This window comes from Semicossyphus pulcher, unplaced genomic scaffold (assembly GCF_022749685.1).
Source record: "Semicossyphus pulcher isolate SPU_LCO1_2020_fin unplaced genomic scaffold, fSemPul1.0.p SCAF_4, whole genome shotgun sequence".
NCBI classification, from domain to species: Eukaryota; Metazoa; Chordata; class Actinopteri; order Labriformes; family Labridae; genus Semicossyphus; species Semicossyphus pulcher.
The window spans coordinates 11691071-11716432 of NW_027211715.1; the positions used below are offsets into that span (position 1 = coordinate 11691071).

General features: G+C 37.1%; 1 protein-coding gene across 2 annotated transcripts in view; it reads right to left on the reverse strand.

The window, feature by feature from the left end:
* Nucleotides 1-18824, reverse strand: part of st3gal3a (ST3 beta-galactoside alpha-2,3-sialyltransferase 3a) — a 38503-nt gene extending 19679 nt beyond the window's left edge. The window contains exons 1-4 of one of the 2 annotated variants that reach the window (XM_069679575.1): nt 18710-18824; nt 9023-9065; nt 8701-8793; nt 318-412 (exon numbers count right to left, since the gene is read on the reverse strand). In XM_069679575.1, coding sequence (XP_069535676.1) covers nt 318-412; nt 8701-8793; nt 9023-9065; nt 18710-18824 — 346 coding nt within the window. The remainder of the gene's footprint in view (nt 1-317; nt 413-8700; nt 8794-9022; nt 9066-18709) is intronic. The other variant, XM_069679574.1, reaches the window with a different exon arrangement.
* Nucleotides 18825-25362: the final 6538 nt, after the last annotated feature.

Here is a 25362-nt window from a genome sequence, read left to right on the forward strand (position 1 = left end):
CAGTATTTATTCATTTGGTGTGCATTTCTCATTAGACTGTAGTGCCACTGACATTGACAAGACAAACGTGTGTGTTCATCAGAATCAGAATCTGGGTTTATTGCCAAGTACTGTAGGTTTACACATACAAGGAATTTGGTGATTTTAGTGCAGAACAATTAACACAGAACTAGAATAAAAATATAAAAAATAATACGTATAATACAAAATATGTACAATAGGTGCGATTAAAAACTGTACAGATGTGCAGGATATTAGTGAGTGCAAAAGCTTACAGTATAAAGTTTAAGGTAAAAATAAAAAATAAAAATCCATACCGTGTGATTTTACGCCAAAAGGAGGCGAATAATCACCAATCTTGGAGAATCGCTTGTAATTCGGATCAAGGAATATGGGCGCCAGTTTGTTGAACCTGTTGATATTTTAAAAAAAAGCATGTTAAAACAAGTAAGAATGAAGACCTAGTTTTTATCAGAGCATCTTTCCAGGACCCACATGGCCCTGATGAAGATGCTTTGATTAATGGCAGAAGACTTAAGAGGATTTAGAGCATCGTGTTTCTTGGTAATCCAGACTGTCTGAACATACCTACACCCAAACAAACCAGGAGACAAGTGTGAGGAAGAGGACAGTTTGTTCGACAATGCTAGTTGTAAAAGCAAGCATTTCTGGCAGTGTGCTGCACACCCTTTGAAAAAAACTTTCAGCATTAGCGTGTGTGCATCTTTATAATCTGCTACAGGCTACAGGGCATGGATACACTTACATAATCCTTTTACAGATATATACAGTAACTGAGTTAATATGTATATGATCAGGTGTATGTAATGTATAATGTAATAATAAACAACAAGGTAGTGATGAACATAGTCCTGGTTACCACCTAGAGTGGATGTAATCATTGCCAAACTACAACAGTTAAGTGTATTCTGCTAAGTTTGCTGCTTAAGAACATTAAAGAGGTTATGCTCTATTTAATCCTCACATCTGTCTCCACTTTTCAGGATTAGGCCTTAATGAATGGCAACACAGTTGCGCTTCTTGTTTGAGCACATGAAGAAATGTAAGTATGTATGCATTTGACATAACCCCCCAAAAAATCACCATGATGCCAGTGAGTGTCCTCACACTTACACTGAACACCTATGTGAAAAGTAGTTTAATTAGTAGTTTTAGTAGTTTAATTTAAATCTGGAAAATACAAAACAAAATGCTTAAAAAAAAGTATAGACCATAGAGAGGACAAGGTACCAAAGGATCAGAGGAGCTGAAATTACCGGAACGATGGAACAATGCGTGGAAAAGTCTTTGACAGGACCAACCGCATTCAGAGTTATTAAAAAAAAGTCTTCCTTAGGGAAAAAAATACTAAATGAATCAACTCCTTTTCAAAACCATTTAACAGTTTCTACTGTTATATACATATAACTCAAGTTAAACAAAAAATAAGCTTTAGTATTCGTGTCCTATTTTGAAAAATGAACCTACGAAAAGGTAACACGTACATAAACGCAAACAGGAATTTGCTGTGGGATAAAAGTGTTTCTTTAACTGAGTCAAACCCTGCAGCCCTGGCAACTTGGTTCTTTTCATGTGTAGTATCACATAATGAAGCACAAATTAGCTGTGATTTGGAAAAACAGAACAGCTGCTAATCAGTGAATGTTGGAAGGGATTCAAAATAACTGAAAGAAAAATGTTCCGTAAAATCCTAAAACACAGTAAAGAAATCAGCAACTAATGAAGCATCTTGCCTTTCTGTCTCCATTAAGTGTCTCATTTTGTGTGCTGAAGTATTTATCCAGCTTGAATACAAATTACAGAGGAAGTGCATCTACTCAGCAGTCGGGCCCTGTGATTTAAAATTGCTTAAGGTGCAAGTTTTACGGAAAGAACGAATGGAAACACTTAATACCAAAAAAAAAAATGTACAAAGCACAAAAATATGTATTTAATGTATTTGTATTTTGAAAATCCAAAGAAGAAGAAACTTTGAAGCTCAGATGAAGGCAAACAGTCTAAAAAGGAAAGCGACCGCCAGCGAGGAAAATCAAGAGTTACAACTGTAACAAAGGGAGCCAACCGTAGACGTCTGGTTAATCTGGCAAATCAGCATGATAATAACTAGCTATAATAATTGGCACCCAATCTCCTTGTTAAACAATGATTATAAAATCTTTGTCTTATATTGGCTACTAGATTAAAGTGTCTACTAGATACCCTTATTGATGAAAGCCAGTGAGGTTTTATGCGAATAGACATATTTTAACAATATACGATTAATTTTCGATATATTACATAACTGAATTGGTTCAAGATGACAGTTTTATTCTTTTTTTAAACTTTTATAAAGCTTTCGATTCTTTGGAACATGATTTTATAATGATTGCTCTGGACAAATTCGGTTTTGGTAACTTCTTTTGTAAATCTGTCAAAACTTTATATACTAACGGAAACAGCTCTATTAAACTAAACAGTGGCACATCCCCAAGATTTCCCTTAAAATGTGGGGAATGGCAAGGATGTCCCCTTTCTGTATACCTCTTTCTTCTGGCTGCACAACTACTTAATTTACAGATTACAGCCAGCTCTCTAAAAGGTATTACTATTGCCAACAAGGAAATAATTATCAGTCAGCTGGCGGATGATACAGCCTTGTTTCTTAAGAATGCCTCTCAAATTTCAGTGGCAATTAACACTATCCAGTCCTTCTCCAAGGCATCTGGGCTCGTCCTTAATCTTAATAAATGCGAGTTATTACCAATGAATAAATGTACAGTTACCTCAGTTTTCAATATTCCTGTGAGAGACTCTGTCACATATCTTGGACTTTAAATAAACTTTAATCAAATTATTGAAAAAACCCAAAAGGTTCTCAACTGCTGGTTCCAAAGAGATTTATCTCTAAAAGGTAGAGTTCTGCTCACTAAGGCAGAAGGTATCTCTCGTCTAGCCTTTGCTGCCCAGTCACTGTATGTTGATAACTCTATGTGTAAAGGTGCAAGTTTTGTGTTTAGTTCTTTTCCATATTGTTTTTCTATGTTGTGTCCAATTTTGATGATGTTTTTTAAGAGTTTTGTCTTTGTGAGGGTACATTGTTGTAATTTATTAATTTTGGCTTCCTTGTTATCGTTATTGTTATCATACGTTTTTTTTTTTAAAGATTATTTTTTTGGCTTTTTGCCTTTATTCATAGGATAGCTGAAGACAGACAGGAAATGTGGGGAGCAGAGAGTGGGGGATGACATGCACCAAATGGATCGGCAGACCGGGAGTCGAACCTGCGATCAGTGCGACGAGGACTGTAGCCTCCATACATGGGGCGCCTGCTCTACCAACCAAGCCAAACCAGCGCCCCTTGTTATCATATGTTTAGTCTTTTTTTTTTCTTCTCTTGTATGAAAATATTCCATGACACGTGCACATTAGGCTGTGTGAATTGAATATAATCGTAATCTGGTGAGTTAAATGAAGGAGCGTTTATACATTGTGTTCTGTCAGGGGTTTGATCTCATCTAAATCTACTTGACTTGCTGCTTTTTGCAGCATCCAGCAAAATGACCTTACCATTATATCCCAATATCTAATTTCTAAGTGTGAATCGCTTGTGCTAAAGCTCTAACACGCACAGCTGAGCCGTCTGCTGTAATGTGCTCACCTGTGGAGATAGATTCTGTATTTATACTTCTTCACTTCCCAGGCCTCTCTTTTTCGTAACGAGCACTCGCCTTGTCTCCCTGCCTTTCGTATGGTGCGTTTCCGTCTTTGGCCACTAGAGGGCTTCAGAAGCACAACTCCAGCTGTTACATTTAAGGTTGACAAATGTTGAGATTCATGACAACACTGTAGTGTACTTTCTATGTTCAGAGATGTATCAGCGGTTTGTAGATCACGGTTCCTTTAGTTTTTGTTGTTTTTTACATGTACATAGAATTTATGTTTACTAACATCATTGAAATTGACATCAGATTCTGCGTTACAGTCAGTTTAAGTCTAATCTTAAGTGATAACAGTCGGATCACACGACTGTTTGAAGAAACTTAAATATAACAAGCTTACTTAATACACATGTGAAGTCCAATAGGTAGCTTCTTCTGGGCTTCTTCAGGCGGCAGGTTTGTTACCGAACTAAAGTTGAATGTTCAGCTGTTCAGTCACAAGTTCAACTTAGCTAAAACTAAAAATAATTTCATCAACTTTAGTTCTCTTAACAATACATTCAAAATAAACTGGATTAAACAATATCTAAAAATGCCCAACTTCTATTTGGAATTTCATCTCTCATCATGTTTTTTCACATTTAGGTGGCCTAAAATTCATTCTACTTTGCAACTATAATATTCCTATATCCCACTCAAACTCTCCAACTTTCACCAACAGGCTCTTTTGGCATGGACACTGATTTACAAGCATAATCTCTCTCCACAGAGATGTTACATTTGGAACAATTGTAATATTTTATATAAGAAGTCATTATTTTACAATAAATGGTTCAACAATGGTATTATACTAGTGAGTCAACTGTTTAATAATGAAGGACTGCTGTTTTTGATGCTATCCCAACTGGTCTGTACATGTTATTTAGGAATGTTGAACACTCTCTGCCCTATCAGTGTCGCCCCCTGACCCAATTCAGTCTCAATTAGGTAAAGTTTGTTTTCTTTTAACAAAGGTATGAACTCCAGAATAAGGGCTTTATTTCAGGACAACTTGGTTTCTGTGCCTGGAGCGACATTTTATTGGAGTAATTTTGTTTGTAATATCGACTGGAAGAAGGTTTGGTCCCTACCACAAAAGTACTTACTAACAAATAAGGTGAAAGAAGTTTCCTTTAAGCTGATCCACAGATTCTATCCTGTGAAGCACTTTTAACAAAAGTTAGAGTGACATAGATGTAAATTGCTCTTTTTGTGAGTTATATCCTGAAACTTGCTCCCATTTATTTTGGTCTTGTGAGTTTACACAAGAGCTGTGGAAAAATGTTAATATTTTCATAGTTGACAACAATCTTTCAGATTTATAGGCGTAGATAGACATGTCATTTTTGGCTGCTATGATTACAGTGAAAAAAAAATGCTAATGCTTTTTTCCTTGTTAATCTAATCTTACTTCTTGCCAAATTTCAATTTCACAAATGTAAATTTGCAAACAAGAAACCTCAATTTGTTTTCATGAAGGAAATAGAACAGTACATTTCTGTGATTTCTACCTCGCAAAACAAAAAAGCTATCCAAACAATGGTTCAAAGTTTTTGCATGAACCTACTGTCATACTTTCGAGTTTTTTATCTTTATTTTTTTATCCTCTTATTTTCTCTTATTTTATTATTTGTTTTAGGTAAGATTTATTTTGTTTCTACATTCTTTTGACACTTGATACTACCTTTGTTTTGTCAATGTCCCATTTGGATGTATGTGATCTGTTTTGTTCTGTTACTATGTATGCTGACATTTTGAAATAAAGAATTAATGAAGAAAAAACAACCAAACCAAATAAACAACAGCGAGACTCCTCACACAGTGTTCTAACGGCAAAAGAGGGTCTGACATCGGATGCTCTCTGTCTGCACACAATCATATGCAGTTCTGTTAAGCAATGTAAACAATCATATTGTGTATCTCCGTACGTCCCTATCGTAAATGCATTGATTGTTGCTGTTTATAAAGCTTATAAAAAGGTGCAGATGTCATTCGGTAACGATCGATCGTTTTGATCACTACGTCATTTTAAAACGTCCCTCGAGCACACGTGGCTGATGTGCTGTTTTGAATTGCGAGAGAAAATATTTAAATTTTGTAACTTAATTAAACAGACTGCTGATGAAGGCAGTCAACAAAGCAGACAGAGAGACAGACAGAAAGAGGGGGCGGGGCCAGCAGCTGTGCAGAGAGCAGAGGTGCAGGTGTGTTGGGGGACTAAAGCAAAGCAAAGAGATCAAAATAAACTAGATTGTGAATTAAAACTTAATACAGTGAAGAAAAGAGTACAATTAGAGTGTGGAGGTCTACATGTGAAGTCTTCTCACAGAAACTGTTGATATATGCAAGTAATTGTGATCAATTAATTACCCCCCCCCCCCCCGCTGCTGAAAAAAATCCTCGCGGAAACACTGTTATCATTTTAAAATTTAAGACATCGATAGTAACTAACAGATTTGATTTGTTCTACATTTAATTGAAAAAAAGGGTTGTTCTATACCATCGAAGAAAATTCTATTAGTAATGTAATAAACTAGTCCAGTTTTGTCTTTGGAAATTCAGCTCTTAAAGGAACCGCTAAATTGTTAAAATACATATTTAAAAGTTGCTTAATTTATCGTTACTAAAGAATTCAGGGGGTCACATTGGCAGAGTTGAAAATGTTTGATGTTACTTTGGTTTTATGCGTGGCCTTGCCTCTCACTTTTGTTTTCAGGGTCAGAATGGCTATCAGGAGCACAAACTGACAATGTCCAATGTCATAATAAGGAACATTCCAAAAGGGGCGGTATAAGTTACCAAAGTCAGTCAAATTAATGCACTGAGTTTTTAGCTACATCATTGTACACAGAGAATTGCAAACTTTGATGGAAGCAAAGAAAAGAGAAAGGAAAGAGACTTCAGTCTCTCCGCTGCTCTCACTATCTTGCAGTGGAGTAGCTCTGGAGTAGCTCGCACTGCCTCATTCTGGCCCACGCTGCCCTCCGTTTCTATCTCCTTTCTACGCTTTGATCACAGTTAATTAGTGGTTCATAGTCATCTTGAGAATCTATGCCAGGTTTAAAGCTGTTCATGCTGTTGCCTCTTCACTGCTCCGAAAAAACGCTGCAAGTAGAAAATCATAAGTTTGCCGATCATAACGATTCCTCCCCTACGGACCATGACAGTCTTTTATTGGAAAATTGTTGAGATATTTATTTTCCTCCCGACCAGTGCTCTCACATGAATCACCTGCTGCCAGCTGCTGCAGAGGAACCAACTGAGGAAGGACAGTGGAGTAAATGGGTCAAGGATGCCCTGGGCATTTTACCACTCATTTCTGGGGAAATCCTCCTGTGCTATACTAAGAGGTCACAATCTAGGCTCTGAGAGCACACTTCATTAATACTGCTGTCTTAAAGCCCTGGTGGGTTCAAGGGTTGCGTGTCTCTGGCACTGTATAAGTGGGTAAGTGAACTGGCCTGAGGTTTTCTCACGCACAGGGACAACGGCAGAGCAGAGGAGGACTAAAATAGATCTTCACAACACATGGGTCCATTCAGACCATTGCATTTCCTGATTCATTTTGTACGTAGTTCTGAAAACATGAGCAGGTGAAGGGCTCTCTCAGTGTGGGGACTTCTTTGCTCTTAAATAATGCAGAGGCAGAAATGGGATCTTCCCTCTTTGTACCACTCTGAGCTCAGAGAGCTTTTTATAAAATAAGACTGTTCTACTGAGAATACTGGATTTTAGCCTTTATAATTAAGCAAGGTAGGTGGAGCCCCTTTCAACTAGATTTATTTCAGTGTTAATGTAGATATAAAACACACAAAATAGTGTTGATAATAATTTGTGCATTATGCCTCAAAGCTCGTCTATCTTTGTGAGGTGAAATATTACGCAAAAAGGCTCCGGGTCATATATCAAACCAGAGCTGCTGATCACAATTTTTTATAGAGTCTTTTAACCACCGGGCACCACTCTGCAACTTAAAATGTTAAAGTGGAACGCCCAGTTGGCCCTAGTGGGGTTGGAGCCTATGACTTGCTCTTGCTATGCAGGAACAGTGGTAATCACTGATCCTCAGAGCCACACAAGGTTCATGTGACACTGGTGATCACACATAGATGGATCACAGAGTAGTGAGACAGTCCATCTTGCCATCAAACTGGCTGTGAGTCACTCTGCCACCCTTCCAAGCATTTGCCTGGCGTCAGCTCTACTATGACTTCTAAGCTGCCAATCAAGTCTTCCTTTGGGGTTTCCTGGTCAGATTCACAGCCAACACTCAGTATTGGTTATTCAGCTTCACAGAACTGCTGCACTATAAAGTAATTAGTACTATAAAGGGAAGTTAGTATAAAGCCAGTTTTTTGTGGCACTACTACCCCAACACTGATGGAAGATCATGGATGAAGAAACTGAAACATCTTAACAATGATCTTAACAAGTAAATATTCCTGTAATGTGTACATAAAGCCAGTTCATTATGTATGCCTCTCTAAAACTATTGCCTACTGATACAACAGCCTTGCATGGAGCTTACCTTCATAGAGATTCAAACTGATTAAGACAGGTGTTGATTCAACTGTATGATCACTCTGGATGGGTTTGTGCTGCTGTTAAACTGTGAGAAGGTGTCTTATGTTATTTTACCTACACTAGCTAATAAAACTGGGGTGGACAAAACAACTTTCAGTGTCAATGTACCAACTTTTAATACTTTCTTGCAGATTTAGTGTTTTTATATTTTAGTGTTGATGCATTTTGAATTAAAATAGTACCTTGTTTTCTTTAAACATCATGTGATTTGTTGAGTAACGGCAATCATATTTCTAAAATAGAATTCTCCAGTAGACCCAAATAAAACTTGTCATGAATGCAACTTTAAACTGTCAAAAGCAATGGGATCGAATATTGATTGCATGAGTTTACAACCATAGGCACACCAGAGTCACACTGATCACAAAAAAATCTGAGTTATGTTTTCACATCTAAGGTAAGATGTAAGTATTCTTACTTTGGATAAATGGCAGTCATCTTGGCAGCTGCAAAACCAGGCTTACAGGCTCCTTCACTGAGATTATCATACTTGTACAACAGCTCCAAAGGCCTGTAGACATGGAGAAATAAATTCAAGCAATAGCTAAATACTCAAACACACAAATCGTATATAGAGCACATATTCAAAAATATTGTAAATAACGTTAAGGACATTTAAACATTGCTTCCCATTAACCTTTATGCTATCCCTGAGAACACAAACCTCCATGACACACAAATGATAAGTCCCTAGACTTTGAGTAGGAAGTGAAAGTTCATAAACTGTAAAATATACTCACAGATTACTCTCAAGCTTCACAAGGAACCCTTGTTTGTCATACACTAAACAAAGGGAAGAAAAGAGAAAAATATGATATCAGCGGGTTATTTATAGGACATTGAAATAATTTATTTACAAGGAAGATAAGAGGTGTCTGTTCATAAATGTCTACGTTCAGTGACAAAGCAAGCATGTAGTGTGTCATTGATGTAATGTGGTGGAGAGTTGTTGTAAAAACATTGTAGCAGTAATTAATTTAAAAACTCTGGCAGTGAAACTCAAGAACATCGCTATAAACTTTATCTCGGGTTTTGCAAAATCTTCCAATATCAGCACTGTTTGACAAGGGTTTTGAATTTGAAAGCCTGATAACACTGTTAGTTACCATCTAAGGGTGGAAGTTATTTTTAACTTAATCTGATTTACACAACATATATTTTTTTACATCTCTAAACATTGATATTAGTGCGGCATGACCACATCTAAGTGACAGAAAGTACACAAGTGAAAGTGTGAACCTTATAAAAACAATCTGCGACTGGTATTTTGTCAGTTCATCAAATACACTTATACACTTTCCTTGTTGGTTTCCCAAGTAATACAAAGTAATGCTATTTTACCTATTTTTTACTTTCAATACTTTCCAATGTTTACAGCAACAGGTCGACAAACGTCAAGCTTTTTATTTGTTTGGAGTCTCAAGAAGGCAGGGTTTTCATAATAAGCTGGCTGAGGGCAGAGGCCAAAGGCCCTTAAGCCAAACAACAAAACTGTCATGCATTCAAGTCTTGAAACATATAACACAGACCAGATTGTCTCATATATAAAAAAATATAATATATATAAAAATATATATAAAAAACAACATCAGAAGCAGATGATGTTCTACAGTTATTTGTAGGGTTGGACACGGATTTTCTCCCTTAGCGTTGAATCTGTACATCATATTACAGAGAGAAAATAAGACAATCAAACGATAGAAAAAGGTCAGCATCCTTAACAATGAAAAGACACTATCCAGTAGATAATGAGTGGTATGGGTCATGTTTTCTGTCCACTGCAACAAGATATTACTTGCCATTACTGCCCCTGAAGACACCGCTTTAACTGTATCCCTTCAGTGAGATATCATGACCTTGGTTTTAGCCAAGGGTCTCCTCTTAACCTCTTCCTTCATTTCCATGTCAGCCTCAGTTTTGAGAACTTGATAAAAACAAAGACACATGTGATGGCTGTAATGGGTTTTCAACTGTATTAATCATTAGACAGTGACAGCAAAATAGAAACCACATGTAAAGACTGCTTAGTTTATCAGCCCCCAGATGATGCATTATTTCCCTCTGTCTTTCTTTTCTTTTATGAGAATTGCCAAGTGTTCTGGGTAACTATTGATGTCAAGAGTGGAAGCTGAACATTCTGCCCTTCCTAAACCAATTCTTTCCCACTAGTCACCATAGACACTGACAGATGCCTTGAACTTTAAGCTGTTGGGTTTCATATATTGAGCAATCCTTTTACAATGATTTCCCTGAGTACACTATAAGTTCAAGTTTATATTTCTATCCTCTGACATGCATTATACCTGGGTTATATTTTAACATATCTCTGTCACTGTTTCTTCCTATTTCAATGTAACTGCACAACCTTGCAACCTTTACAAATGTCAAAATACATTACACAATGAAATCCTTTCTTCTGAAGCAACATGTGAAGCAACGGCTGTTTCTGATGACGTCAGCAGCGGAACACAGCTGGATCAGCTGTCAGTCCCCTTTAACAGCTTTAGAGAACTTCACATGCACTGATATATATGCTGTAGTACTAATAAAAGGCACACAGTATCAGTGGCAGAGCAGTAGATTAAGAACAGAAAAAAAATCTAATAAATGAAGACAGTTGTTTGTGGTCCTTTGTTGTTCAGTCCTACAAACAACACAGACTAACTTTACGGTGAGCCAGAAAAATAATAAAATATGAAACTCTGGACCTTCCAAGTCTGCTCACACTGCTCATCAGCCATCATCCACCAGCTCGCTCTTCAATAATTCTGTCTGATTGAGTTACTGAATCACTTGCAATCCCTGTGCTACCAGGCTGTTCTCCGCCTTCATCTATAAACCCTTTAAAACCTCCATGAGCCCACTATCTGTATTTGGGTCCACACATTTATTAAAACCAAACAAAATTGCTGTAAAATTGATGTAGTGATGAATGATATAATACATATTTATGACTGAATACAAAGATTCAGTTCTCATTTTTTTGCTCTTTGCAAGAATGATTTTATGACACATTTCAAAGTAGATAAGGAATAGTGATAACCACCATGGCACCACTGCTGGATAGACTAAAAAAGCTATACAACTTACATAGTGCAAGCTGTTACAAGGTTGGTTAAATATGATAAATCTAACGCTGAATATTCTGGCACATTGTAGTACCTGGCTGACAACCGTTTATAGAGTCAGGAAAAGCTTAAGCACACCTAATAACTAGCATTTGCTTGGCTCTACTTAATACATCATTTTCTAATCAAGCCTGGTATAAGGTTAGCAGAGACTCTGCTATTCTCCAGCCCCAATTCCATCAACCCTTTAATGAACTTTGAGTGAAGCCTTCATCTCTTGCAAGCACTACACAGACATCCAATCCAACCATCTCCCAAATTGCAGGCAAATGCTGATGTGCCTGAGGTAGAAAAGTAATTTTCTCTGCTTAAATAAGTTTTTTTTTTTTTTTAGAGAACTTGAGTTGCAGCTAAAAGAGCAACAAGAATATATATGTTTATATACCTACAGAGGAATAAGAAAAAGAGAAAAAACTAAAGCAAAGCTGTCTAGATTGAATGATGTTGGATTTTAGGTGAAGTCAGTGGATGACATTTGGTTAAAAAAAAAAGAACAATAACAGTGTGGAATGTGTGGTTTACTTACGGTTGGCTTTGAGGTTACGTAACATCTAAATAGCCCATAATATAAACGTGGGATAGAATATCTGCCAAGGTGGACTTTATGTTGCTTTGGCTGCTTTGGAAAAGTGAGCCCTGCTTGTAAATTCTGAATTCAACATCCAGTCTGGCCTGATTTATTAGCATGTAAAAGTGACTCTGTTTAAATTTCCTAGATAGGAACTACACACCTCATAATAATTCTATATAACAGAGTGTACAGTCTGGTAAAATGTCCCCAGCATATCACAGACAGAATACTGTGGTACTGCATCAATGCAAGATCATAAAAGCTTTGATAATAGTTTAAGGTTTTTCCCCTGGGGGTCAATAAAGGATTATCTCATCTTTTTTTGTTGTGAACAAGCCAATCAACAAACTCGATCTATTGTGTTTATTCATAATAAAAAGACACAAGATAGTAATCCTGGAAAGTAGCATTAAATAGAGATTCTGTGGAGAAAACACATCTGAAATAAAAAAAAAGAAAATACATGGAAACATGGAAAAATAAAAATAAAAATATAAATAATAAAAGATTGATAACTTTACTTGAGATCAGCAATGAGCCCAGAAGTTTAATTTTTAATGTTTTTGTACTTGTACAAAAAAACTACTTATGAAATGTTGTGTTTCTACTTAAATGGACTGGCTCCCCCATCTGGTACAAAGTTAGATGACTGACTTTCCCACAGACACATCACAAAACACTCACATAGTGATTTGTATCATTTCATTTCAGACAATATCTGACGTTTCCCTCCACATTTTATCGTTAAAACACATAAAAGATGTTTGGATGGCTAAAAAGCCTGCGCAAATACAATGTAGTAGTTTTGTGTAGGCCTCAGCTATTTTTCAGAGGTACAATATTTGGCGTTTAACATTTATAACTGAGATATTGGCAAGCATGATTGAAAAGTTGATTTATCCATTCATTATGAGTTGTCGTTTTAGGTAGTTCCACCAATGTTGCTTAAAACTACATATTTCATAATGCTTAACTAAAAGATATGAAATCATCTTGGACTGTTGAAAGACAGTGGCATATTCTTTTTAAATGAATCCTATTACACTTCTCATCTGGTCACATAAATCTTAATGTTAGTGACGGAGGGAAAATGCCTAGTCCTTGTTAAGTGAAAGTTCTGCTGTAGTTGATGTGAGTCCTCAGCAGTCAGACAGACAGACAAATCTGCTGGGTGTCTTCAGAAGTTCCTATTTTTATTTATAAATGTCCTAATTTTTCCTTTTGGAAAACGTGTCAAGGAAACAATAAGAGGAAATTTGGTAGTAAGGACTGTTAGTCCATTAGATGCCCCCTTGCTTTGTGTGACTTTGACAAAGTGTCTTTCAAGCTTCAGCTGAATTTCAGAAGTTATTTTTACACAGATCAAGGACAGTGGACTTTGTTTTTTATTCAATTAAATTCTTACTACCAAAGAGAAGGGATTTCGTCAAGACATAAGTAGTAGTAGTAAAAGTCACGAGTAGGATTTTTCTATAAAAATGGTTGGGTCTGTACATGCAGAGACTCTGCCCTCTGTCTGTATCTTTTAATTTGGTGAATTCAGGTGGTGAAAATGTGTGCACATCTTTGAAACCACTTTGTTCCATACATGTTTCCACAAGTATAAAAACTAGGCCTTTCAAAATAACGTGTTAGTTTCGATTAATTAATCACAGGAAAAAAGATTGTCAAAAAAAATTTAAACGGAGATTAATCACAATTTATTGTGCCGCTTTGAACTAAGTCACTGAGCAGAAAACCATCCACCTTTGTAGAAAACCTTTGTAAACATGGTGGAGGCAGATGACACAACTTTACCTGGCTTTTCATTTGTATTGTTTTTTTATCTGTCCGAAAGAGAACACCTCCATACCCGATAGATGAATATCCACTCCCTCTCTACCTAGTACAGACAACAAACACGCTATGCAGAGGAACACACACACACACACACACACACACACACACACACACACACACACACACACACACACACACACACACACACACACACACACACACACACACACACACACACACACACACATACACACATACACACACCTCTTCTGATATGTCCTCCCTGAATATGCATTTATTGAGGTGCAACTTTCCTGTTTAATAGAAACCTACTTCGGTTGCTTTTTTAAAAGCTTGTAAGTAGTGGAGTAGTGGCGATGTCATTCTGTAATGCAACAATAAACATGCAACCCAGCGAATAACACAGATGTGCTAAATGCGGTGCATAGCCATGTTAGATAGGGCTTTTTAAAACAAAATGGTTATGCTTGGATGGCACAGATGTCATTATGTGTTCTGAGGTGAGGAACGTTGTCCACTTTCCAACTGAACCTGTTAGACTATTGCCCCCTTCATGGCCTCTGCTTGATTTGATGGGACAGCTGAAGAGAGACAGGAAACATGGGGAGAAGAAAATGGGGATGACAAGCACCAAAGGCCGAGGGTCAGAGTCAAACCCAGGGCCGGTGTGTCAATGACTTTGCCTCTGTACATGGGGCACACCGGCTGAGCTAAATCGGTGTTCCTCGAATCATTCTTTATACAACTCCAAATTTTTTCTGTTAATGAAACATGTTTATACATTTCATAATGCACTTTCCTGTATCGTGGGTACACAGATTTCTACCCCCAAACGGAAGAGATTTTAAACATTTAGCCCCAGGTCAGTACAGAAACATAGCAACCCAGTTCCATGATAGTCTCTCTCTTTCTCCTGTACTCTTAGTCTCTGTCGTGGATGCATAGAGAGCTGCAGGTTTAAAACAGTTGTCTTTTTGACCAGTGGAGCTGAGCTACACATACTCATACAGAACAAAGGGGCATTATACAGCGATATGATGAAGCATGGTTTCCGGCTGCATTCAAACTAAATCTGGCACCTTCCTGCATTGTTGTGGGGAGGTGTGGGCTTGGTAATTTGCGTGTGTGTGTGTGGGGGGGGGAGTGGGAAGTTGAAAATGCTATATGGATGGATTTTATATGGAATGGATTAAATCAGTATCAGATTGTCAAACACTTGATTCAGTTTACACATCTGAAAAAGAGTGGGAAGAAGTACAATCTTATTTAATCCCACCCCTTCTCCATAAAAGTCATTCTTAATTCATCATCCAGCTTCCTTATAGATAAAGGTCACAATAATTATTTACTTAAACTACCTAAATATATTGTTTTAATACAAGGTTATTACTAATATATAATGACATTATTTACATATTTATTGTAATCAAAATAAACTCATTATTGATGAATTTATCACATTTAAATCAATTTATGATGTATTTAATTTTATCAAAATATACATCTAATTTTATGCTTATATACAAAATATATTTTTCAAGTACGTTACATAATTGTAAATATATTATTCTATATGTGATATACCATATATGCTCATATAGTATATAAATGTATACATATTTACAGCGAAATACCAAAAGACAGATACCTCCAAATTTGCAGTTATTTACAAAAATGTAATTCAATTAAATAGATGGTAAACCAAAAAAGATAAATAACAAACCAAATAAATAAACTGTAAACACCCGGTTATAGTCAATCACCTTCATCCCTGTCCCTGTACCTTGTGAAAATCATATCTTTATACCTCTTTTTGAACTGGTTCATGTATGGACATCCCTTGTGCTCCTCATTCAAACTGTTCCATAGCTTCACCCCAAAAAAAGAAATACAAAAATTTTGTGATGTCCAAACATGAAGAGCAACAATCTCCCAACTTCACAAACTGTTACCTGTTGTTTAAGTAACTCTTAAATTAACTCTTCAATTAAATGTAATAAATCCATTGATGTTGATCTGTTAGCTCTGAATCCATATTGACTGTCAGTAAGTAGTTTGTGTTTATCTATGAATTTGTCTTTTCCTTCAAGAATTTTGGAGAATTGTGGTAGTAGTGAGACAGGTTGGATTGTGAAGTGGTGTTTGTTCCCAGATTTGTACTGAGGTATGACTTTTGCTGTTTTCATTTTGTTTGGAAATCTATCAGTTTGGAATGATAAGTTACATATGTATGTGAATGGCTTTGAAATTCCCTCAACCTTTTTTAGTACAGTCATATCAATGTAATCGCAATCAGAAGACTTTTTGTTCTTACATTTCATAACAATATCAACAATTTCCCTTTCATCCACTGCTGTGAGAACACTGAGCAGGGATTTCTCTTTATTATGCATCGATTAAAGCTATTGGCCACCACATCCATGTTTTACTCTTTCTTATCATTAACAACAAAGTGCGTAGATAACTTATTTGTTTTGACCCATTTCTAAAATAGTATTCAGTATGCTCCATATTCCTTAAATATAGTTTTTGTTATTGTCAAATATTTTCTTACAGTATTCTTTCTTGCCAGTCCTTATAATATTAATTAATTTAGTTTTATATTTTTTATATCTATTCTCCACCTCTTTAGTTTACTGCTTTATGAAATCTCTGTACAATGTATTTTTCTTTTTACAGGCATTTTGTAAACCCTTTGTGATCTATGTACATTCTGTATATTTAAGTTTTCTACTATATTGGGTTATTAGGCAGTTTTTATTATATAATGATGTAAATATTCTCAGGAATTTGCACTCATATGCACTATTAATGTCTTTTTCAGGTATATTTCATCCCAGTTCTGTGCCAGTAAGTCATTTTTTAAAGCGTTCCTTTGATCTGATTCCTCTGATCCAGCACATCTGAATTGTTTCATTTTGTCAGGCTTATTATTCTTATTGTTTCTGTCATAAATTGTGAAAACAGGTAGGTGGTCACTAAATAATTAGTTAATAGTCCAGTTACTGTATTGTTTTCTACGTCATAAGTAAATGTATTGACTATGAGAGTGGCACAGTGCGATGTGAGTCTGCTGCGTCAGGTCATTTTTTGGATATAAACTCATACTGTACATTGTGTTTATAAGTTCTTCTGTTATTTTGTGTTTATTTGGATTTAGCATGTCAATACTGAAATCTCCACAAATGAAAATTGCTTTGTCTATTTGATAACATGCCCTCCAGCAGTATCGTTATACTGCTGATTTCTATGACAAATCGTTATCATATCAGCCTCTTTATTTAACCACTTCCTTCCTAAGCTAATGTTACAATAGGTTAGGAAAAGGTGCAACTTCCTGGATAGAGTTTAATATCACAGTAATTTTATCTAGTAGTTGGTTTTATTCTAATATAATCTGTTTAGGACTTAGCTGATGGTAGTTTATAAATTAACATAATTTTAGCTTTAGAGCTAGGTCACAACAACTAACTTAAAGGAGCAATTTTCCCCTGGAGAAAGCCACGGTCAGTCAAAGCTGGTGTTCTCTGTGATAGATAGAAGCAATAATAATTGAAATTGACACCATAGCTGTGGAGAAAGCTATACAGACAGCTCATGGTTTCGCCCATTCTACATTCCAATGACACCCAGCTTGCATTGTGCCCCTCCCTCTGAAAGGAACTACCGTTTTCACTGCAGGCAATGGCTCAGAGCGGTACCGAATGACAAATATGACGAGAATATACCTGTGGATCATCTAAAAATGATGATTTTGAACAAGCCATGACTAAGTTATATGTGGAATGTGTGGGAGGGAAAACAAGAGAGCAGGCGGCATTTCAAGGCAGCTCATGGAACAAATGATTACATTTTACAGTATGTGGTTTTTTCAACTACACACTGCAGACAACGGAGGTGGGCGTCCTAGATTGAGGAAGTGTAGTTTGGCAAGCTCTCTGGCCTCCGCCAGATAGCGCTGGATTGTGTTCACTGTTTGAACTTGAAAAGATAGAAAAGTATTGCAGTAAAATCAGCTCAAGATTGATTTTCCTGTGGGACAATAAACAACATTTACAGTATTAGTTTGCAAAACCTGCTATATTAAGTGACATGTTCCTAACAATTTTTTAATTTTCAGTTACAATTCTCTCCAAATAGCTACATTGCCAGTATAGTATTAGCAGCATGTGGTACACAAATCTGGTAGGAGAGAAGCAACAGTTTCTCCTAATAAACACTACAGCTTCTCGAGAACAAAGCAGTGCTGAGTTTTGATAAACGGCAGCTCAGTGTAGTGATAAGGGTTAACGCTTATGTATAGCTTCAGCCCTGGTGTCAAAAGATCATAGAAGCAACATTTCAATTTCTTAATGAGAACCGTGAAAGTCAATGAGTTTTCCAAAGCAAGTCTCTGCAAAAAAGCCTTATTAAGAAATGAAGGGACTCTGTCCCCTGCCAGACAGATGCCAGAGGGCTGTAATTCAAAACGGATACAGGAAGTGTTGAGTTTCCAATAAAAGTGTAATTCAGTAACTTTAAGAGTGATATAGTACAAGGCTTTGTACTTGAATATGATCAATTAAACTATCAGTGGGAACCAGGAATAAATATTCTTCTTTAATTGTTACTGAGGTAAATGTGAAAATTACTTAATAGGTATTGACTTAAGGTGATATTTGCAAGGCTAAGTAAAACTGTGGTAGTAACGTTTTATTCCTAGACGGCCTTTTTCAACTGGATGTTTCGCTGTGTATTTTTCTCTTGATAGGTAATTAACTCTGCTGTATTGTGACCTTGTGTCTTCTATCTTTATGTTAGAGGAGTGGTCTTCATGACTGACGTGCTGTTAAGGTTATAGGTTTGTATAGGTTTGTAGTCGATACAGTGAAGTCCATAAAAGTTGTAGTGTACATTAAACTATGTCCACTTATCAGAGAAACACTTACATGATTTGTGACTCCAGCCTCGTAAGCTGATCCTCCCTGAAGAGTAGTAGAGGAATCCTAAGGCCAGCATGGAGCACAGGCCCAGGAGGAGGTTGCGACTGGGTTTCATTCTCATCTCCAGCTTGTATACATGGTACTTCCCAGACTGGAGCCTGTTTTAGCAGGAAATAAAGTAGTTAGTCCTGCACTTAACACAGCACTTTAATACTCAACCCAATCCGCCACAGAGGCTGAATCACCGAGACTCGTCACCATTTCATCTATTTTGTTAAATCCAATAACTGTGTTGTCTTAAGAATGAGCCCTTGATGATGAGATCTTTTGTTATATATAATTAATTATTTAAGATCCACCCTGGCAGGTAGGGTGGAGGCTGGTCATGTGTGGAGTCCATGTAACACAGTTGAACAAGATGTTAAATAGAGGCTGAGGGTGCATATTAACTCTTGAGGCCTTGAGTGGTTTCATACAGCTATGGTCCTGTTGCAATGCCTCAGGTCAGTATGTCTACCAACAATAAATTGATTCTTAGAGGAAGATGGGCTATAAGAACTGTGAAGGTCCCCTACAGCCTGAAAACTTTCCAGTTTATTTTCAGTCAGCTGCATTTTACGGGTTAACTGTTCCACTGGTTTGTTCAGATGAGGATTATTTTTGGGAAAATGTATTTATGCTTGTCAGGTTTGGGAAAGATTTCCTGTGACCGTATTTCAGATCTGATCAAACACAATACCATCACACTGACAAGCTACAGTAACTTCCAGTTAGTTAAATGGTTTACCCATCTAGATGATTTCAGATAAATTATTGGCAAAGTATGTGTAGAAGCAAAGGATCTGACTTTTTTTTATTGCTCTCAATGTAATTTCACAGAAATAGAATAGTTATTATTTTGACAGTTATAACTTGCAATATTATTCACCTTAAGTGAGTGATAGTCATTTTTTTTATTTTCACTCAAAAAAACATGATGATGTGACCTTTGTTGGGGCCAGTAAAAAACAACCTGTTTTCTTACTTCTCTGCAGAAGTATAATACCATCATCGTAAATTCTGTTTTATCATGCATTTTGCCTTTGTAAGAATAATTGCAGCTTAGTTATACATTATCTTTTCAAAAACAAAAAAGGAAAATAACTATGTCCTCATGCATTGTCAGCTCGGATTGTACTAATTTTGTTGGAAATAAACTTGATTTTAAATGCATATTAAATAATACGGTTATTGGTGAATTTTTGGAAAAACAAAAATTGCAGAAGCAGTTAAGTTTTTTTATGCACAACTTCACGTTCCTAAGGAGGTTCATGGAAATAGGGAAGAGTTCAAAACTTCAGCGACACCTGTAGTCTATAGTTCAACTCCTGATGACACTGATGAAGCCCACAGGGCAAAAAAAGAAATTTAAAAGCGCCCCCTTCTACTCTGGGATACTATACTAAGTCTTTTTAACCATTTTCTGCCAAGTATAGATAGAGCTCCAGTTTTCAGTAAAAAAAAAAAAAAGGAGAAGCATGGTTTGCGAAGTGGTTATCCATGACGTAAAACACAGGTGAGCTGTAGACGGGGGCTAAAAGCTGACTGTTGGCATTGTCCCTTAACTCTAGAGCTTCTCTTTTTGGCAGTTCAATAATATTGCTGCTTGTAATGCAAAAGTACTGTTATTTCTCTCACCTCCCTGACTCAATTTGCTACACAGTGCCTGAATTAACAATAACAATAGGCACTGATCCATATGTTGTTGTTGTTGTTGTTGTTGTTGTTGTCTTCACTAAACAAAGACAGAGATAATATCAAACTGTCAAACCGTGTATGACAGGGTGATGGGTTTCTTTTTGATGAGTCATCATAGAAAAGCTGAGGAAGAGTAACATTTCTCATCTCAGCATTTGACACAATGCTGACTTGATCAGAGGCTGTGAAGATGTGAAGCTCAAAATCTGACTAGGAGGAATTTATCACAATATATGAAGAGGCTTTAAAGGATAATATCTGCAATGGCGATTTAAGGAAATCTCATTGGCCATCCCAGATCTAATAGGTAGTTAGAAAAGTTAATCAACACAATAAGGCAGGACAACCACTGATCAATCAATGATGACAGCTCAGCTGATCTGCTGATTCAGGGCCAGTTTTCAATTAGTTAAGGTAGGACTGAGGCCGTAAGAGCTGATCTCTAGTCAGCGGACCTGTGACCATGAGTGAAAAAAAAAAAGAGGACCTGAAATTGAAATTGGTGTGCATTACGCACTGTAAAAGTCCCAAAACGCGAGCAGAGCTGGAATACATGGGCATTGAATTCACTGAGTCACAGCCATGTGAGTACAGGAACGCATCACATGGGGCCCGCGAGTGCTCACATACACGTACAGTGAACTTAATATTGGGAGAGAAGGTAGGGACGGTTGTTAGAGTGACAGTTAAAACACCTCTTATTAATAAGTAAGAAGAGAGTCTGAGCATGTGACAGGATACAAGTTATTTTTTTACATATCTTAACATTTATTAAAAGATCCAAGCATGAACACTGTAATCAGGCTGTTGATCATTAGAAGTTCATTAATTATCTAAGAAATAATTAACAGCAATTACAGCATTTGTAGTGCCATTATTTTGTACCAAACCTAACTGCTGTTTACAGACTTGGTGGGCACAGAGTGTGCTAAAACACAAGAGGCCTAATTCTCCTTTGCAATAATTCCCTCCCCGTTTAGAAATGGGTTAGCAAAACCATAATAATAAATATCAGTGTATATGATAGAAGAGTGACATTAAAATGAGCCAGAAGCCAATAAATCTGGGCTTTTACGGCCACATTTTTTGTCTGGGGGACCATGGCCCCAGACCCCCGTAGCCGTCTCCCCAATGGCTGAATATTGCCTATGTTTGTGGAAAGCCCTGAATAATCTGTACTTCTCATTTAAATCAGAACTTGTCTTATGCTCTTCATAATAGTTTGTGTGAAAGAAAATGAAAAAATGCATAGCCAGCTGTGGCGAGGCCTAACATGTGTATATAACCTTTGGTTTTGGAATGCCAGATTTTCTGTGGCCATCTCCGGCCACCCCCAGGAAAAAAATCCTGGATGTGCCAGTAAATTTTTGTTCTGGTCTCAGGAAATATGAAAATCAAATAGTGTTCTGTGGGGGATGTCTGGGTTATCATTCTTTACATCGGAAATAGTGGTTTGACAAAAAAGCTTGATTTCAAGTCCACTCTTACTTGGTGGATGGAGTTGCACAGCTTTTGGCTGTTGACAGCTGAGCAAACACCTTATGCTGAGCAAGGCCGAGAGATAAGGTCAAAAGCACTAGAAACTGCAACTTCAGATAGTATTTTTCTGTCAAAATACACTGCCTTGTTTGCTTAGCAACTCCCCAATTCATTTCAATCATATTCCTGAAAAAGATACGACATCTAGCCATGCCTTACATTTTCGTGCCTTTTTCCATAGTAATATAGTATGCATCTGTGATGATTCATTACAGTAATAAATATTGACAAACTGACGGAAGGGGCATGAGTGTTGAGTCAGTGGAGGAATAGGCTTAACCATCAACGTTAGGGGAGTTAATTTCATTTACAATGAATCTAAGCAGTGCATTGTTAAGTGACGGGGTTTCTGTACCTAACTGTGACAGTTTCGATAGAAACACAGTGGAAAAAAAGCACAGTGGTATTATTGCAGCTAGCAGCTAGCTAGTTAACCGTGTTTGTCTGTCGCTACAGTAATGATAGCATATTAGCAACAGCAGTTATCTTAATAAACTCCGCTATTTGCTATATGCTGATGAAGGCAGAGGCGAAACACGCTGCCTAAAAACACACGACACGGCCATGACAAAAGGACAATCGGCAGGGGGAAAAAAAGGTTAATTGTAATTACACAAGAAGCAAATAAGCTAGCTTGCCACGCTAGCCAGCAAGCCGTTCACAGACTCTTACCAGACGGATACCGTTAACGTTAATTTTCAAGTTGACCTCAAATCCGTCGGTGCTTCCTGCAGCCGCGTTGGCCACCTCGCATCTAATGTGCTTTGATCAACATTATTGTTCTGTGAAAACATCCCGAAAGTCCCAAGTAGCACTGCATTTTATCACCCCACTTGAGGGGCAGACATGGTGTCCCCCTCCCCTTCCTACAAGCTCCAGTCCAGGCTGCTTAGTGGGGTGTTCTGCCGAGTTGTGCCTGCCCACCCACAGTTGCATGTACTTCGCGGGAGCGCGCACAGCTCAAGCACGAGCACACGACAGGAGATTTTAATGGCTTTTGCGCAAATTTAGTTTTTAATATTCACTTTCGGTGTTTAACAATGATAACAAATGATCTGCAGTCTACAGTACAGCTTACTACCCAGATGCTATTTTCTTAACTCCGAAATGTAGCTATACTGTCAGGACAAACTTTTTTATTTTGGAAAATGAAAAATGAAAAAGTCGATCTAATAAAATTAGATTATGTAGTAAGTGTTTTTTCAACCTTGGTCATCATTGACACTGTCAAGTCGAAGAGTCACATAGAAAAAGAAATTGTTTAACAGATCTGTAGCAGAGACCTCCAGGATTTTTCCTGAGGTGCCGGAGATAGCCACAGAAAATCTTGGGGTGGCACACCAAAACCAAAATAAGATACACGTAGGCGTAAAAAGCACCTGGCTATGGCGCTGGCTATGCATTTTTTCATTTTCTTTCACGCAAACTATTATGAAGAGCATAAGACAAGTACAAGTACTGGGTACCACTAACAGTAAGAGGTGACAGACATTGGTTTTTATTTATTTATAAAGCCTCAATTGGCAACATGCCACGATATCTCACCTCCTTACTAAACCTCGTTCTAGTAATTGGCTGATGATCAAAGTCCCACAGGCAAACACTGTATTTGGAAAAACTGCTTATAGCTTCTCTGCTGCTTTCACATGGAACACTTTGAAATATAGCCTACATTAAAACTTCAGACATTTGTACCTGTGGGTCAATTTAAAACGATGATAACAAACTACACTGGGTAATTATAATTATGTTGATATTATAATAATATATAATATTACAACCGGCAATCAACCCACCCGCCCTATCTTTACCACATATAAATGGATTGTGTAAATAAGCATGTATGGAAATAAAGCCAGTGACAGCTCTCGAACAATCACGGCATATCCTCATGATCAGTCCTATTCATATGAGCAGGCCCTTTTCATTATAACTAAACCAAAATACTGTACATTTTAGGAAAAGTGTTCACCTATCAAACTTCCCCTTTTCAGTTGATAACCAAGGTGAGGGGAGCCACTGACTGACGCAATCATTCTGGCATAATGGGGAGTAATGTGCTTGCTGTTAACATACTGTTATGAGGGTGCAGGAGAGCAGGGAAACTGGACCCAAATGCAGACACAAACCAAGAAGGCAGACAGGCAGATGCAATATTGCAAGAGATATTTATGAGGGTGGGGCAGACAATCAAACTGGAGGAAAACACACAAAGGAAGGAAGTAACACAAGACACAACATACATGGGAGAACTACAAAACAAAACACTACACTACACTAAAAAACAAACTCAGGACTGTGACACATACGGTATAAATACTGCACTGACACTCGTACATAATACTGCATGATAGATGCACTGACACTGCTGGAGGACTAAGAAAATAATCTGTGCTTTCTAGCCTCCAGCTCAACCAGAAGCTTCTCAATTTCTGTGTGAGAAAAGTCCCTTTTCTTCGTCCTACTCTCTTGCACATATTTTCAGGTGGACTGTGATTTTTAAAAGGATCTTTGCTGTGTGCGTACTGTCGCTTTGATAAGTCTGAAATTTTCGCTGCATTATTCAGTTTGAAGTGTTGGTAGGGATGGTGAACAGTTCTGTCAATGAGACCCCTGATGGCCTTCAGCCTTTATGCCACCAGTTAATTGACCTTTAAGTTTCCAACAATGTTGGAAGTAGTCAAAACATTTTATTAATCTGTGTAACTGCAGTTTGCAGTAGCTTCCTTATAGTTTACTACATTCATGTTTGCATAGTGAGTCAAGTAGTCAAAGTATATTTTTGGGTTTTTGTTTGTAACTTCTCGAACTACAAACTATTTTGGGCCAAAATGGGAAAGAAATCATTTATTATTTTGTATTACCATAGCTTCAGTACTGGAAATGAACCCCTTTAATCAGCCTCGCCCACTTTTTCTTTTATCCTATTACAAAATAATTGGCTAACTGACTATGTTGTATGTGTGACCGGCTAACAAGAGCACACTTTTTTTTTTTAGAATAAACTCATTTGAGTGAATATATTTGCCATTGTTTCCTGTGTTCATTGTTTATTATTTTATTTTGATATTATTACTTCTCTTCTCATTTCTATAACTTCATTCCCTGCTCTTTCATGTTTCCAGCCTATGTGATTGCCTGCCAAGCCCTGACTGATTTACTTGTCTCTGCTTAGCTTTTTTGTCCCCTTTGCTCTTTCAGTTTGACCTTGTATCTTAATAATACATTTTATTTATATAGCACTTTAAAAGGTACTCAAAGGCACTTTACAAGAAAGAAAGAACAGAAGCAACAATAGCAAATACATTAATGGTAAATACACTGATGGTAGAGGCTGCTATGTAAAGTGCCCAACCGTCAATCAGTTATCACATTCATAGGGT